Source organism: Lethenteron reissneri, chromosome 62 (assembly GCF_015708825.2).
Source record: "Lethenteron reissneri isolate LAM-NWPU_2019-01 chromosome 62, ASM1570882v1, whole genome shotgun sequence".
Taxonomy (NCBI): domain Eukaryota; kingdom Metazoa; phylum Chordata; class Hyperoartia; order Petromyzontiformes; family Petromyzontidae; genus Lethenteron; species Lethenteron reissneri.
This window is the reverse complement of record NC_083840.1, coordinates 372,427-391,087: the sequence shown is the minus strand read 5'-3', so window position 1 is coordinate 391,087 and position 18,661 is coordinate 372,427. Positions and strand designations below refer to the sequence as shown.

Here is an 18,661-nt window from a genome sequence, read left to right as displayed (position 1 = left end):
CTTCAATCACTTATGCACCCCTCTTTCACCCGTTACAGCAAGTGTTCCCCTCAAGGCTCTGTCCTGGGACTCCTTCTCTTCTCTCTCCACATCTCCCCTCTCAAAACACTTATCTCCTCCTTTAACTTCTCCCACCACTTCTTCGCCGACGACATCCAAGTATTCTTCTCTTTCTCCACTTTCACTCCGGACCTCCCTTTTCACAATTCAGGCTGCCTAACTGCCTTTCAGTCTTGGATGTCGCTTCACTTCCTTGCCATCAACTCCTCTAAAACCCAGGTTCTTTTTCCCTGCTGCTCTTTCCCCTCCACCCACCCCCACCATCACCTTCCCATCCTTCTCACTCACCCTGTCCCCTCCCCCGCAACCTTGGTGTCCTCTTTGACTCCTTTCTTTTCGTCGCCTCTCACATCTCTGCCATCACCTGCAGCTGTCGTTTCCACTTTGTAAGCATTCGCAAAATACGCCCTCTCATCACCCAGTCGGCCGCCAAACTACTAATACTCTCACTCATCTTCCCTCGATTAGACTACTATAATTCTCTCTGACTCGGTCTCCCAGCCTATGCATTCATTCCACTACAACAGATGCAAAATAAGTCTGCACGTTTCATTTACAACCTACCACACTGCTCCCACACCTCCACCCTTCTTATAGAAATGCACTGGCTCCCCATTTACTACCAGTGTCTGATCAAGCTCCTTACGCTAGCATATAAATCTCGTCATGGCCTTGGCCTACCTACGTCGCTTGTCTCGTTTTATGTCCTCTCCCACCCTCTCCGCTCTCAATCGCTCCTCCTCCTAACTGTCCCCCCCACTCCTAGTGCGCAATCCCATTTCCGCAACTTTTCCCTATTTGCCTCCTTGCACTGAAACAAACTTCCCCTCCACATTAAGCAAGCACCCTCCCCCTGTCTCGTTTCCGCTCCTTCCTCAAGATCCACCTCTTCTCCTTGGCCCATCCTTCCCTACATCCATAAGTTCCCCCATAATTCCCGTACCTACTAACCTCCCTCCCCACACCCCATCCCTATACCTACTATAATCACCCAGGAATGTCTGTTCTTAACGCTCGTGACATCACTCCACATCGACCAGCGACCCTCATTCATATTCATGAGCCGTTGACAGCCTCCAAATGGACACCACCCCTCCTCATTAATAATCATGAGCGGGTGACGTCACTCAATATGGAGTACTCCCCCCCCCTCACTAACAATCATGCGCAAGTGACGTCAGTCCACATCGAACAGCCCCCCTCATTAATAATCTCCTCCCCCCACCTCGGCGTCAACTTACAACCCCCATTACAAAGACAGAACCCTCACGTCACGCGATCTCCGTAACGCGATTGAGACATCAAAGTAAAAAGGACGTCATGATGAACAGGGAATTATAACCTTAAAATGAAGTAAGTCTGTGTCACCACGCCCTTACAAATTCCACACGCATTAATGCAATGAATATCACGTCGCGGTCTGATTTTCGCTTGCAAGTTTAAGATTTACTACAATACACCCGTCCTTGGACGAGCAAAAGGCTAGTTCACTACATCACTTTAAGCATCCCTCATTGTACCGCTCATAACCCTTGTAAAGCACCTTGGATAAAGACTCTATATAAATATAAGATAAGAAGGGGGGGGGTACCTGTAGATGGGCTTGTAGGTGGCAGCGCAGATATCAAAGGGATTGTGCATGTCATAGTTGAGCTGGTGGGAGTCTGTGGGCGTCTTCTCACATGCAGAGAGGATCTTGCGTGTCTGGATGGGGGCAGGATCGATATTCGTCGCCATCGTCATGACCATCATCACTGTCATCGCCATCATCATCATTGTTGCAATGGTCATCACTCCTATTGGTCATCAACACCATCACCACCATGATCATCACCACCGTGACCATCATCATTATAAATATCATTATAATTATCATCAATATCATCATCATCAACGCCGCCAAAACAACAATATAATCATCAATACCATTGTAATAAAAGACTCGGACGCTTCTCTCTGTCCTGTGTCCTTTATTTGGGTTCGATCTCTTTTCCCTCACGGCACTCCCCCTTACTCTTCGCTCTGCAGCCCCAGGCTGCTATCGCTCACGTAGCCCACTTCACAGCACTCCCCTATATACTCTTCGCTCTGCAGCCCCAGGCTGCTGTCGCTCACGTAGCCCACTTCCCTCCTTGCAGACCCACTGCTGTCTCGTCGTGCAGACCCCCGCTGCCCAACTCCACCCTTGCAGACCCGCTGCTCTCTCTGCAGTCTCCTTGCTGCTCCTCCAGCCCCGGGGTCGGTCACCGACGGTGCCGATCCTCGGGGTCTGTGTGTGTGGCGATCTCGCCACTCTCTCTCTTCCCCACTCCGCCCTGCGTGGCCTCACACTTTCCCAGTCTCCGATCACTCCCTACCGCTTCCGGTTTCCCCCCTTATAGACCTGAACCCTCTCCCCCACGTGACATAACTCCTCCCCCCATGACGTCACCTCCGGAAGGTCGTCCACGCCCGCATTACACCACCCTCCCCCGTAGAGAAAATCCAGCCGACCTCGGCTGAACACAACTCCAACAACAATGCGAGCGAACACGACCGAATACGAAAAAGGACACAGAACACACAATATCATATCGAAGAACAAGAACACAACACAATAATTAACGAAATGTGAGGGATTTTGAGCGGGTGCGGGTCGCCGGACCGTCCCGGACGGTCGGCGGCCCTCCCGCCGAACGAGAACGTGGCAGGGTTTTAAGAGCGACAGGTTGAAGTTCGTCTGTCGCTATTGGAAGCCTGGCAACGTCCCGGTCCCCCAATCTTGCCGGCGCAGCATCAGGGGCGTCCCGCAATCGCGTCCGCGGCGGGGTTGGAAGGGCTGCGGGTCTCAAAGGTTCCGCAGCCGTGTTAGGCGCACCCCGAGCTGAGTCGTCTTTCCCCTGCCACGTTACGGCCGGCTCGTCTGTGCTGGCGAATCCTTTCTTGGAGCGGCCGCAGTCGAGGCCTCCTGCTGGGGCGGACCCGGAACGCGGGCCCAGCAGTCCCGAGCGTAATGGCCCTTACGCCTGCAGCGGAAACAGTCGATGTCGTTACGGCGCGCTGCGGACGCCCCGTCCCGACGCGGCCATATCGGCGGCGCAGCCCGTGGCCCCGGCCCCCCTCGGCCCGTCCACGGAGCCGCGGCAGCCGACAGCTCCTGCGGGCCCCTGTCGTCTGGCACATAAACTGCCTTTTTGGGGTCCCAACCCAAGGCTCCCCCTTCGACGATAGGCCCCCCCGTCCACGCCGTAACCTGCTTCCACCGGCGCAGGTTGAACTGGGCATCAAGACATTTGGCCGCAGCCCGGGAGGTGAGCTTCTCATGACCACACACCGGCATAGGAATGCCGAGATCCCGGGACAGCTCCAGCATTTTCCCCAGGATGAGAGGTTCCAGCAGGTCAGACTCCGTCTCCGGGTATGCAGCCATAGCCAGTTCCAGCACCGCGCCCCTATACGCCACCGGAGACTCCTCGGGTGCGCGCTGTCGTTGCACAAACCGGCGATGAGCATCGTCCGGTGGCTCTTAAGCGTCAGCCATTTCGTCGAATACACCTTGCAACGTTTTCTTCTTCGCGGCTTTTATCGAGCGAAAGAATCTAACAGACTCGTCATCGAGAAGAGTCGGAAGAACTTCTAATGCCTCGGCGTCAGTCCACCTCGCCGTGCGTACCGCTGCTAAAAATCTGCAGGCGAACGCACTCCAATCGCCCCCGATGGAGAATTATTTTACAGTCGTTAAGTGACGACTGCGACCTCTTGGCGCGCTCCCTCCAGCCGCTGACTCATCGGGTGGCAGATTCAACATGGCGTCGCAACGTGGTGTCGACAAGATGGCGGCCTTACACCGCGAAGGGGCCAAAATGGCGGCTTCCCGCCTTTCCTCGTGCGCCACGCCCAAGATGGCGTCCTCACGCCGCGTGGCTGATGGCGTCGACAGCGAAGACAACCCGGGCTCCTGCGGACCACCAACATCTCCTCCAGACGCCGTTCTCGGCGTGACGAGCTCACACAACTGTGCAAGTACGTTCTTGAGAGTTTCAAGTTGCTCCGCCATCTGACTCCATCTTAAATCCACGTCCTTTGGTGCAGACGGGTCCGCCGACGCGACGACCTCTTGGACCCCCGGACCAGCACTCGTCCCAGCACGGATCTCCTCCTCTGCCGGAGTCAGGTCCACCGTAGGAGGAAGGTCTTCGTCGTCGGAAGAAGAAGCCGATGCCGGAGACGGAATATTCTTTTTTCTCAGTTGTTTTGCCATGCCGTTACACTTCCAACACCAGTGTAATAAAAGACTCGGACGCTTCTCTCTGTCCTGTGTCCTTTATTTGGGTTCGATCTCTTTTCTCTCACGGCACTCCCCCTTACTCTTCGCTCTGCAGCCCCAGGCTGCTATCGCTCACGTAGCCCACTTCACAGCACTCCCCTATATACTCTTCGCTCTGCAGCCCCAGGCTGCTGTCGCTCACGTAGCCCACTTCCCTCCTTGCAGACCCGCTGCTGTCTCGTCGTGCAGACCCCCGCTGCCCAACTCCACCCTTGCAGACCCGCTGCTCTCTCTGCAGTCTCCTTGCTGCTCCTCCAGCCCCGGGGTCGGTCACCGTTGGCCGACGGTGCCGATCCTCGGGGTCTGTGTGTGTGGCGATCTCGCCACTCTCTCTCTTCCCCACTCCGCCCTGCGTGGCCTCACACTTTCCCAGTCTCCGATCACTCCCTACCGCTTCCGGTTTCCCCCCTTATAGACCTGAACCCTCTCCCCCACGTGACGTAACTCCTCCCCCCATGACGTCACCTCCGGAAGGTCGTCCACGCCCGCATTACACCATCACTCCCACACCCATCGTCATTATAAACATCACCAACGCTCCTCCCATCACCATCAATATCATCAATATCACCATTATCACCATGATCATTACCAACACAAACATCAAAGACCCATTATTATAAACATCACCAACATCACCAACACTCCCATGACCATCAATATCATCAATATCACCAATATCACCATAATCATTACCAATACCACCAACAAAGGCAACCATATAGCCTTAATAGACTGTTGGGGCAAATGCTGTTAGCGGGTACCTATGAAGGCCGTCACGGCACAAGGGGGAGTTGGGTGGCCAGCACCATGCCCAGCCGCCTTTGTCTCTCAAGTGGGAATGTTTACACACCATACCAGGTACTTATTTCAGGCTGAGTCGATGTAGGAGAGGCCCAGGACCGGTTCAGATAACAGTCACTGGTGTTGGCCCTGAGCGGGAATTTAACTCGGGTCGCCGGGTTCGTAAGCAGCGTGCTGACCACTCCACACAAAATAGACTCACACATACACACACACACGAATGCACTTGCGCGTACTCTCTATCAAACGTGCGTACACATTCGCCACACTCCTGGCGCCCGCACCTGCTGGCCCACGTCAGGTTTCGGTCCAAGCTCTATGAGGCGGCGGGCGAAGGTGGCGGCCGTCTTGAAGTTCTTAAGCTTGAAGAAGAGGTTGAGTGCCGTGCGCAGCACCAGCATCATATGCACAGGCTGCAGGCTGCAGTGCGTGAAGTAGGCAGCCATCTGCACACACACACACAGAATGTGTATACACGCTTACATATACATGCATACGTGTACACAACAACAACATCAACACAAGCGCCATTCGCCACTAAGTGTCGGTGACGTCACCACGACACTTGTGCCAGGCTATGTGCACGTTGATGCCACGTGAAGTGTCGAACGCCCGCTGGAAGGTCACGGGGCAGACTCAGGTGCCACGGGTCAACTGACTGAGATGACTGGCTGATGCACCACCTCTGCCCCCTATTGTGCCAACTGGCTGTGCTTTAGCCACCCGGCGCTCCGCTCTTTGTTGTGAGTGTCGCTCCTCCCCCCTCCGTTGTTGTTGGAAGGCGACTGCCTCCAACTGTCCAGTAGCGTCCTTCACGAGCCTCCTCCACAGAGGCCGATCTTGACACCGCTGGTACCAGTAATTGGCAAGTCTACTCCGCTCCACATCCTTCTGTACCATCACTCCATCTCTTCTCTAGCCCGTTTAGCCCCTCGATCCGGCCAAACAAAAGCTGTTTAGGCATGCGGTGGCTGGGCATGCGGGCTACATGACCCAGCCAATGCAGCCTTGCCTGCCGGAGGAGCTCACCGATGGGACTTTGTCCAGATCTTTCAAGGATTTGTGAGCTCCTCACACAATCCAGCCTGGTTAGACCCAGGATGGATCGTAGGCAGGCCAGCCTAAATGTTTCTAACCAGTGAAGATGTTCCATTAGGGGGATCTACGTTTCGCAAGCATAGAGAAGGGAGGGAATGACGGTGGCCGTGTTGTATCTATGCCCTGTTTTCCGTTATTAATATTAAGAATAATTAAGAAAAAAAAAAATTTGTTTTTATTATATCTATATATATATATTTTTTTTATAATGAGGACGGCTCACTTCTCCTCACGGGCACACCGGGAGTCCATGAGACATGGAGGGCGGTTGAAATGATAGGAATTCGGTCACGAAGAGGTCATAGACATCCAGACGGACAAAAAGATGTATGGACTAAACCTCCCAAGACATCTGGAGATGTACAGATAAGGTGCAGAGTAAATAACGGTTGAAACTTCGCGTTTTCTTAACGTTTTCCTCACCAAAAAGTAGAAACTTAACATAGATAATTAACCAACAAACAATAACATTATTATTAGTAATTCCCTTATATTCACCGCATACATATTATTTAGAAGTATATGTTTCCTATCTACACGACCTTCCGAAAAACTAAAGAGTACGAATTCCAGAAAGCTTAAGTGCATGTGCACTTAACCTCAGGACATAAAAAATTAACTCAGAATATAACACCAATCTCTGGAGAACTAAACTTGGCGAAGCCCAAAATAATAATGTGACGAGGAGCATTACGAATATTCATTAAACATAGACGAATGATAACCACGATACTAAGACCGAAGGAACTCATAAAATATAATTCAAGAATAAATGTAACACACAGGACCACATAAATGTATTGCAAACATCTCCTCAGCCACCTTTGTCTTCCAGCGGGGTCTGACAAGCAAGGAGGGAGCAAAAAGGTCACAAAGGGGGGGGGTTTGTGCTGACATTGGTTGTTTTCTCTCGCAAGAGACGCGGAGAGAGGAGTGGGTGCTCGCGTGTTTGAGTTAAGCACGGCCGCCTTTGTCTTCCCGCAGCACAAACAGATGGCTCATGAATACTTGGAGGGTTAGGAAGGTCGCGAGGAGGGGACGCGGTGATGTCTGCTTATTCTCGCTCTGTTTTAGTTTGTTTTTCTCTCGCAAAAGAGAGAGGAGGGTGATCACGTTTTGAGCACAAACAGCAAGATTTGCACACGCAAGCAAATAATATTCCACACCCCTCCTCCCAGAAGGGTTACACAGCTGTGTCTTCACTAATAAACACACGAAACACACGGACGCAGATGTGTTCAACCCACAGAAAGATATATGACAGCCTTCAAACAACTCGGGAAGATTGAGTGGATTTTCTGAATATAAGCCGGGGAAAAATCCATTCAACTCAGATCGCCAGGGGCTCTGAGCCCCACATCGTCCAGGCCACGGGCCCCACCAGAAATCGTCAAGAAGTTTTCGTCATCCAGAATGACGAGGTTTGCAGAGGAAGCTGGCCGCTACAAGCCGAGGTCTGCACCACCTGAGAAGAATCGCTACCCTGAGTCACCGAGTTGCGAGTGAAGCCAACAAAGACGCCAACGTCCACCCTGCCACGAACGAAGCATCGCTACTCGTCAGAGTGACGACCAGCGAACAACCCGCAGTAAAGGTGGAGATCGCCAAGCGTGCGCCACCGTGCGCCACCGTGCGCCACCGTGCGCCACCGGGCGCCACCGGGCGCCACCGGGCGCCACCGTGCGCCACCGTGCGCCACCGTGCGCCACCGGGCGCCACCGTGCGCCACCGAGCGACACCGAGCGACACCGAGCGACCGAGCATCTTCAAGGACAGCATCGTGCCAACTCGTCATCGAGCAGTGGAGAGAGAGAGAGAGAGCAAAAGCCGAGCGACACGCCGAGCGAGGGAGCAGCACGACTAGATGCGGCCACGCCCCACCCAGAGGAAGCTGGCCGCTGTTCGTATCCTCCCACACCACACAAGCTAACGACACAACTCCCGACTCTAAGAATTAATTAATATTACAAGGGGACAACGCACACACAGCACGCACACGAATAAGACTTTAAAAGAAAAACTGTCTTTGCGTTTCAAAAAGGGTTGCCATTTCGAGGTGGTGTGTTCAATATCAACTGATCGTGCAAAGCAGTTGCTGCCGTCGAGTTACATGAATAAGAAATGTTTTAGTCATTCATTTTCGTTAACTGCATAATTTCGCCAATGAAGAAGTATTTTTAGTCATTCAATTTCGTTAATTGCATAAGATTGCCCATGAATTTATTGACGTATACTCGCTTTCGCATACTAGAGTGTCATGTGCTTGTTTAGAATTAAAATTGCTTAACACCAACTGTTCGAGTGCTTCTTTCCAAGTCCATGCAAAACTATCTTATTCTTGATAAATGTATCCTGTGATGAGATCTGAAACTGGTGACCTGAAATATCATAACACACACTAAGATAATCGGTAAACGTTTAATCGATGATAATCGTGTTATCCTGATTGATATAACTCTGGATAAACGAAGCTGAGCCTAATTATCACAACTGCTCACATTAACATAATCGCAAGCATCCGCATAAATTACTACGATTATCTCCGTGATTATCATAATTTATGCATATTAATACACACACTATCATAATTAATGCGATTTGCGCATTTTTCGGAAAATTATTAATTTTTATTATTTTTATCAAAATTTCATAACCCAACACATACAACATAATGGGTGGCTCGTCCGGGATCTCTCACAGACAGTGTTTTGCATGGATGATGGAATGAGTCACTACGTGTTAAACAGAATATCGTGATCAAACATTGCATGGTGATTGTAAACGAGCGTAAAACAAAAAAAAACGCCCTCTAAGGTTAAAATCCAGAATAGCAGGTTGAAAAAAAAAGACAGTGGAATAAAGATAATACCGTATCAAACCGATTGCATCCTGTGATAAATGGTGTTAGAGGTACGCACTCTGAATCGGAAAAGTACAGAATAGCTCGATTCAAACTGACTACCCTCTGTGAGATAATTGTTTTATATGCACTCTAAAAAGGAAATGTCAAAGTAACTCTTGCCATACTTAAGATGCTAGGATTAAGAATAATATTTGAATGGGTTACGGGATACTGGGAACTCGTATTGAAACATACCGACCGATCTGTTACAAAGCAGTACAGTCAGAGAGACATATGGGAAGGGAGCTGTATCGATAACACGAACACACCTCGGGGGAAACTAATTGACTGGATAAAATGTAACGAAGGCGAACACGATGCAAAAACTGCAGAGAAGGCAGGACAGGACTCATACCTTCTCACACAGGCATACAGACAGGGATTGTGGAATGAGGAAAAATTCGGAAAGGAAACAGGAGAGAAATCGTCTCTAATAAACGAGGAGAAATGTCCTCACACCCTCGAGAGGGATGAGAAATCAGTGCTCGCGACACCAGCGAAACTCACAGATGTTGATCCACAGAATAAATATGGAAGTAACATTAAATCACACTCTTGGGTACGTGGACAGAGTCCAGGGACTAATCGCACAAAAATTATGGATATCGAACAAAAAATCCTTGACAAAGGGAAACCCTCACAATTCGAGAGAAGGGATGGAGAGATACATATGCAAACAAAAACATGTGAGACTGACAACTTCACAGATAGAGGGAGGAAAAATGTTAAAGTAAAGTCGACAGGACATGCTCCATTAAGGGCAGAGGCAAAAACTGAAGGGAAATGGCAACACGAGCGACACGGCACTGGGCGCGCACACAGAAAATGCACACCGCTTAATCACGCCCGACACAGTACAGATCAAAGTGACAGATTGCCTGATGATAACTTGTTTGATGATGACGCTGTCGGAAATCAACTTTCGGAATACTTATTCAACAGTAAAACCCTTAAATTGATGGACAAGGCTCTAGTCAGAATTCCCGATTTTGACCCACACAATCAGACTATGGATATCCACACACATATCGCAACAGTAGAAGAGGAGGCAATGATTAGAGGGCTGAGGAGACGGGATGAAAAAGCGAGTTTGTTGAAACGGAGCTTACATAAAGAATCTATCCCATGGGTAAAGTCACTGCCACACAAGGTTAGAAATGATTTTAAACAACTGAGCCTGACAGTGATTCGGAAGTTTGGAGAATATTCGACACTCACTGAGGGGCTTTATGCTGTAAAATCGATGACCCAGGGCATGGACCAAGATCCACGTGACTACCTCGTACAATTTAAAAGAGCGTATTACGCAGGCGATGTGAATCAATACCACGAAGGAGATAAAATGTTCAAAATTATGTTTTTTTAATCCTTGAGCCCAGAGATTACAGAAAGGGTGAGAATGGGTTTGAATCCAGAAACCGCATCCTTACGCCGCATAGAGAGCAAGGCGTACATGGCATGGTTATACAGAGCTAAGAATCATAATTCGGATCCAGAACACAGGGAGAGGGATAAGGAACCCAGCCTCTCAGAGAGAAATAAAAATCACCGAGCAGTCCCACGATGCAGGGAGGAGCAAAAACGCACGCACACATGGCAAAATAAACCAGAGAGAGGTTGGCACGAGAATGAGAGCGGCACAAAGCCGAACATTCAGGAGAATCACAGAATGTGGAGGCCAAGGGCAGAACCATATCAACACCCCATGCCCCGACACACGCAAGGTCAAAATTACCCACAGGGATGGCGAAGTAACGATCCAAAAAAAATTTTGCACCCAAATGGGAGAAACACTGGGCCAAAAATGTACGAGAATCGCAGGAGGGAGAGGTTCAGAGCAGAACCATATCAACACCCCATGCCCCGACATGCGCAAGGTCAAGATTACCCACAGGGATGGCGAAGTAACAATCCAGGAAAAATTTGGCACCCAAATGGGAAAAACACTGGGCCAAGGGTGTACGAGAATCGTAGGAGGGAGAGGTTCAGAACAGAACCATATCAACACCCCATGCCACGACACACGCAAGGTCAAAATTACCCACAAAAATGGCGAAGTAACAATCCAGGAAAAATTTGGCACCCAAATGGGAGTAACACTGGGCCAAAAATGTACGAGAATCGCAGGATGGGAGGTCAAAAACAATCAGTCCAATTACGACCAATTCCTCCACCGGCTATACCAGGAGGGAATAGAGGAATAACACAGAATGCGGTCCAAATACATGATAAACAACCCACAGTGAGCGCGAGCGAGCGGCCAACACGCGCCCCACCCGCCGAGGTGTTAAACCCGGAGCTCAATGGGAAATACAGGCAGGCTGCAAGTGACAGGGTGGGCAAAAACGTGGACAGTGCTCCCGTAAATGACGCGCGGATCGAATACAAGGACAGGGTTGCATTGAAGCGTGATCGGACAGTACAAAAACAGACAGCAGGGACACGCCCTGAGGAGCGCAGGCATGAGCCTTTGAATGGAAAATACCCAAGGGAAACCAAAATTTATGTGGATCGGAGTGCTAAAATGGAGACGAATGTCCATGACGTATCGGGAATGGTGTTGAAATCCAACACACTCGTAAAAACAAAGAGGGCAACATTACGAGGGACAGAATTAAATCGACACACTGACTCGGCAAATGTGCATGTAATCGCAGAGAGAGCGAATGCCTCGAACCAAGTGTCAAAGTGGGTCGTGTGCGCGAATTCTGGTTATGTGCAGCACAATTTTTCACCACACACTCCCACGACGCGAGAGAGTGAGAGAGGAAACTACAAAAACGAACCCGAAAACCGTGATCGAATTATCAAAGTGATAAGTGGTAAACGAGGCAACATGAGGAAGGTAACGCATAAATGCGTTCGAAACCGCTACCTAGCGTTTCCCAGGATTTAACAAAAACAAAAATGAATATTCGTCGGAGTTATGATGTATGAGAACCGATGTAACGCAATATCGATGTTTAACGTTTGTTTAATTTTCTTTGCTCAATTCAAATGTAACCATGTTAAGCAAAAACAAAAATGAATATTCGTCGGAGTTATGATGTATGAGAACCGATGTAACGCAATATCGATGTTTAACGTGTTGTTTATTTTCTTTGCTTATTTCAGATGTAACCAGGTTAAGATTGTAATACGTACGCGCGCGTTGTAAGAATAACTGCGGAGAGTGAGGGCGGCTGATGGATTCATAACAAAAAAAAACAGGGCATTTACTTTGTTTAAAAATTCACCAGTGGCCGAATCAACCACTGATAATTTTTAAAAGGGCGGATTGTTGTATCTATGCCCTGTTTTCCGTTATTAATATTAAGAATAATTAAGAAAAAAAAAATTAGTTTTTATTATATCTATATATATATATTTTTTTTATAATGAGGACGGCTCACTTCTCCTCACGGGCACACCGGGAGTCCATGAGACATGGAGGGCGGTTGAAATGATAGGAATTCGGTCACGAAGAGGTCATAGACATCCAGACGGACAAAAAGATGTATGGACTAAACCTCCCAAGACATCTGGAGATGTACAGATAAGGTGCAGAGTAAATAACGGTTGAAACTTCGCGTTTTCTTAACGTTTTCCTCACCGAAAAGTAGAAACTTAACATAGATAATTAACCAACAAACAATAACATTATTATTAGTAATTCCCTTATATTCACCGCATACATATTATTTAGAAGTATATGTTTCCTATCTACACGACCTTCCGAAAAACTAAAGAGTACGAATTCCAGAAAGCTTAAGTGCATGTGCACTTAACCTCAGGACATAAAAAATTAACTCAGAATATAACACCAATCTCTGGAGAACTAAACTTGGCGAAGCCCAAAATAATAATGTGACGAGGAGCATTACGAATATTCATTAAACATAGACGAATGATAACCACGATACTAAGACCGAAGGAACTCATAAAATATAATTCAAGAATAAATGTAACACACAGGACCACATAAATGTATTGCAAACATCTCCTCAGCCACCTTTGTCTTCCAGCGGGGTCTGACAAGCAAGGAGGGAGCAAAAAGGTCACAAAGGGGGGGGTTTGTGCTGACATTGGTTGTTTTCTCTCGCAAGAGACGCGGAGAGAGGAGTGGGAGCTCGCGTGTTTGAGTTAAGCACGGCCGCCTTTGTCTTCCCGCAGCACAAACAGATGGCTCATGAATACTTGGAGGGTTAGGAAGGTCGCGAGGAGGGGACGCGGTGATGTCTGCTTATTCTCGCTCTGTTTTAGTTTGTTTTTCTCTCGCAAAAGAGAGAGGAGGGTGATCACGTTTTGAGCACAAACAGCAAGATTTGCACACGCAAGCAAATAATATTCCACACCCCTCCTCCCAGAAGGGTTACACAGCTGTGTCTTCACTAATAAACACACGAAACACACGGACGCAGATGTGTTCAACCCACAGAAAGATATATGACAGCCTTCAAACAACTCGGGAAGATTGAGTGGATTTTCTGAATATAAGCCGGGGAAAAATCCATTCAACTCAGATCGCCAGGGGCTCTGAGCCCCACATCGTCCGGGCCACGGGCCCCACCAGAAATCGTCAAGAAGTTTTCGTCATCCAGAATGACGAGGTTTGCAGAGGAAGCTGGCCGCTACAAGCCGAGGTCTGCACCACCTGAGAAGAATCGCTACCCTGAGTCGCCGAGTTGCGAGTGAAGCCAACAAAGACGCCAACGTCCACCCTGCCACGAACGAAGCATCGCTACTCGTCAGAGTGACGACCAGCGAACAACCCGCAGGAAAGGTGGAGATCGCCAAGCGTGCGCCACCGTGCGCCACCGGGCGCCACCGTGCGCCACCGTGCGCCACCGTGCGCCACCGAGCGACACCGTGCGCCACCGGGCGCCACCGGGCGCCACCGTGCGCCACCGTGCGCCACCGGGCGCCACCGTGCGCCACCGAGCGACACCGAGCGACACCGAGCGACACGAGCGACCGAGCATCTTCAAGGACAGCATCGTGCCAACTCGTCATCGACCAGTGGAGAGAGAGAGAGAGAGAGCAAAAGCCGAGCGACACGCCGAGCGAGGGAGCAGCACGACTCGATGCGGCCACGCCCCACCCAGAGGAAGCTGGCCGCTGTTCGTATCTTCCCACACCACACAAGCTAACGACACAACTCCCGACTCTAAGAATTAATTAATATTACAAGGGGACAACGCACACACAGCACGCACACGAATAAGACTTTAAAAGAAAAACTGTCTTTGCGTTTCAAAAAGGGTTGCCATTTCGAGGTGGTGTGTTCAATATCAACTGATCGTGCAAAGCAGTTGCTGCTGTCGAGTTACATGAATAAGAAATGTTTTAGTCATTCATTTTCGTTAACTGCATAATTTCGCCAATGAAGAAGTATTTTTAGTCATTCAATTTCGTTAATTGCATAAGATTGCCCATTAATTTATTGACGTATACTCGCTTTCGCATACTAGAGTGTCATGTGCTTGTTTAGAATTAAAATTGCTTAACACCAACTGTTCGAGTGCTTCTTTCCAAGTCCATGCAAAACTATCTTATTCTTGATAACTGTATCCTGTGATGAGATCTGAAACTGGTGACCTGAAATATCATAACACACACTAAGATAATCGGTAAACGTTTAATCGATGATAATCGTGTTATCCTGATTGATATAACTCTGGATAAACGAAGCTGAGCCTAATTATCACAACTGCTCACATTAACATAATCGCAAGCATCCGCATAAATTACTACGATTATCTCCGTGATTATCATAATTTATGCATATTAATACACACACTATCATAATTAATGCGATTTGCGCATTTTTCGGAAAATTATTAATTTTTATTATTTTTATCAAAATTTCATAACCCAACACATACAACAGCCGAGAAGACCTGAAGCTTCGTGCGGAGCGACAGACCAGGTAGCTTCCACACAGCGTGACGCAACCAATGAAAAGATAACACTGCTCGACTGATTCGGAATGAGACCTCTGCTGTCAAACCGGAGCTGGTCATGAGCACACTGCCCAGGTATGGGAAACTCTCCACTCTCTCCACAACTGCCCTTTCACCAATTGAGAGTTGTGGGGGTGGAGTGTCCGATGGTTCAAAATATCCATGCAGGTGCTTAGTTTTTGTGGGGCTGATGGTAAGGCCCCACTTCTTACTGGCAAGCTCCAGGTTCAGCAGACGATGAGAGTGGGCCTGTCGCTTTTTCTCAGCCAGCCTGAACACCTCCTGTCAGCCAGGGTCTCTAAGGAGGTCTTGACCATGTACCCAAAGCAGCCATTGCAGCTGCATGAGCCACAGTCCTAAACCTCGCCCATTTCCCCTCAATATCAGGAGGAGTGGGGGACGATGCCAACCCCAGCCGCAAGCGATGATGAAATTCTCGCTTGCAACTTTCATCAGCTAGCTGAGACCATTCCAATATGGGTTTAATGGGGTCCTGAGTGTACATCTACCACCGGAGTGGAAGAATGGCAGGAGCATTTTACAGAAGACAAGTCGATGATCATTGGGCAAATCAGCTCCACGGTAGGTCCTGGTGTCAAGGACATGGGCCCGCATCCGCTGTTCCGTCACTATATAGTCCAGCAGATGTTCTTGTTTGGACCCGGCATGTATCCATGATGTTGTATGGATGCGCCGATGCCGGAACAGCGTTTTGGTAATTACAAGCCCATGGGCTGCACAAAAATCTAGCAGCCTCCTACTGTTGTTATTGAGCTGATCTGGCCCATGACTTCCAATCACTCCAGAGCAGGTGCCAGCATCATGACCAACTCGGACATCGAAGTCACCCAACAAGATGACTATCTAGATTGGAAGCTTTCGTGACTGCAGGAATTATTCTTTGGTTCTTTCGGTAAAGTCACGTAGAAAAAAAATTAATTAAATATTGAATAGACGTTTCGATTGTAACACAAGCAACCATCATCAGCTCCCCCTCTGCCCCAACCCCCCACCCCCCCTCTATTTAAGGCCACGACACAGAGACGTTGTCTTTCTGTGTGCCTATGTGTGAGTCTCTCTCTGCTTGTGTGTCTGTCTATGTGTCTATGTTTTGTCTCTCTCTCAAATTTAGTTCTACCTGATGACGGTTGCTTGTGTTCCAATCAAAATGTCGTATTCTATTATTTAACTTAATTTCTTTCTACGTGACTTTACGGAAAGAACCAAAGAATAAGATGACTATCCCAAGGGGCCACTTAAGCTAGCACCTGTGCCAGGAGGTCACAGAAGGCATCGGATTCATTGGCCTTGCCTGCATCCCTCCACAGATGTTCGTCTCCGGTGAGGACATTAGTAACCACAACCACCACTCCTCGCCTCTGGTTGATGGGAAGGCGAGCACAAAGTAGCCTGGGGCTTACAGCTTCAAACACCTCACCATCACGCTCCCTTAATTTTTTGTTCAGTATAAGAGCTGTTGTTTGGCAGTCTTCTGCCCCGAGTAGAGGACTGTCCACCCCTCATGGTGGCAGGAGCTAGAGCCGGTCCACCGGACCTCCTGTATACCACAGAGATCCAGGCGGTACCGGTCCAGCTCCCGACAGAGGAGTGGCAGCCTCTCCTTCGCAGTGAACGTTCGAACATTCCACGTGGCAACCAGTCGTGTTTTTGTTGTTTCTGGAGAAGCCCCGAGGGTAAGGGTTCAATCTCCTGGCTCCGCCAAATGGGGTTGGGCCAGGAGACGTCATAGATGCCCGTCCCCCCGGGGCCTCCGGCAGAAGCTTAATTAAAGTTTTAAATCGTGGTTTAGTGGTAATTAATTGGAGGGGTTACCAGCCCCTCGCACCCATCAAGAGCCCCCATATGGCTGCTGTGGTGGTTACAAACGCCATGAGGGGAAGTGGCCAATCTAAATTGGCACTCCCCCCAGGGCACTGCACACCACAGCGTTGCCGTCCGGCACAAACGAGGTAGGGAGTTGTTTTTGTATACATAGCACATATATACATGCATACGTGTCGTCAGCTGGTTCTTCGCTGGCGAAGATCAGGGAGGAATAGGAGCTCCATGTAGTTGGCAGGCGTGATGGTGGCTGTACATGCCAATCCTTGACTTTCAGATTTTGTGTATAGCAGGTGGTCCATTTTAACTCCTGACCAGTCAGGGCCAGAGTGGGGAACGTGTCCGTGGTGGTAGTCTTTCTGTGCCTCCGTTTTTCTGTTGAAGCTTTGTGCCTTGTTCAGTCTGCCATTTTAGCTGCTTCCTTGGCTTTCGAACACCAGCGGTCTTTGTCCACAGCTCTGAGCTCCCAGGTTCAGATGTTGATACCCGCAGCAGTCAGTTGCTGTTTGAGCTGGTCCTTGAAGCGTCTTCGAGGTCCACTCCTGTCTAGCTTCCCATGACACAGCTCGCTGTAGATGACTCTTTTGGGCATCCTATTGTCCTCCATGCGCGAGACGTGGCCGCCAGCCCAGCGTAGCTGACGAAGCAGCAGGATGGATTCAATGCTGGGTGTCTGAGCTCTCTCCAGGACTATGTTGTTTGTGACCAAGTCCTGCCATCTGATGTTCATGATAGAACGCAGGCAGAGCTGGTGGAAACGCTCCAGCAGTCTAAGCTGTTTCCTGTACAGGACCCAGGATTCTGAGCTGTATAGAAGGGTGGTTACTACAACTGCCTGTATACCTGTATTTTTGTGGTGAGAAGTGAGTGGCTCTGCCAGATGTGCTTGTGGAGCCTGCCAAAGGAGCAGTTTGCCTTGGCAAGTCTGTCAATGTCCTTGGTGATGGATTAGTTGTTGGATATTATGCTGCTCAGGTAATGTGAACTGTTCCACTGTGTTGAGATGGGTGTTATCGATGGTGATTTATGGTGCGGTGTACACTCCACGAGGTGGGGGCTGGTATAACACCCTCTGTTTTCTTGAAGCTGATGGTCAGGCCAAAAGCATTATCCTCCTCAGTGAAAGTTCACAACGAGCTTTAGGGCCTTTTCCGTGTGTGCAAGAAGTGCGCAGTCATCTGCAAAGAGCAGTTCCAGAACATGTTGCTCCGTGGTCTTGGTCTTGGCAAAGGGATACAGAAGATTGAAAAGACTGCCATTGGTCCGGAATCGGATGTAGAGGCCTTCTGCCAGCTCTTCCTTTGCCTCCTGGAACATCAGGCTGAAGAATATGGAAAAAAAGTGTAGGTGCCAGCACGCAACCTGTCCGAGAGGCTTCCATTATGTTTTACCCAGCCTTTCTGTCCGACGCGTAGTTGCTGCACGATGCTTACGGAACTTGGGGGGTGGGGGGGGCAGCCCAGTTTGGACAGTATTCTCCAGAGACCATCACGACTGACTGTGTCAAAAGCCTTATTCAGGCAATGAATGCAGCATAGAGGCCCATGTTCTGTTCCCTGCACTTTTCTTGTAACTGCCTCAGGAGAAAAAACATGTCTACTGTTCCCCTCCCTGACCTGAAGCCACACTGGCTTTCAGGGAGGACTTCTTCAGTAATGGTGGGCACTAATCTGTCTAGTAGGACCCTGGCCAGAATTTTGCCTGCGA

The 18,661-nt window shown here is 49.2% G+C and overlaps 1 protein-coding gene across 1 annotated transcript in view; it reads right to left on the bottom strand.

Moving 5' to 3' along the window:
• COPA (COPI coat complex subunit alpha) overlaps positions 1 to 18,661 on the bottom strand; it is an 83,257-nt gene that overhangs the window by 6,265 nt on the left and 58,331 nt on the right. Inside the window, exons 31-32 of the mRNA XM_061576978.1 lie at positions 5,455 to 5,616; positions 1,652 to 1,764 (exon numbers count right to left, since the gene is read on the bottom strand). Of these exons, the coding sequence (XP_061432962.1) occupies positions 1,652 to 1,764; positions 5,455 to 5,616 (275 nt within the window). The remainder of the gene's footprint in view (positions 1 to 1,651; positions 1,765 to 5,454; positions 5,617 to 18,661) is intronic.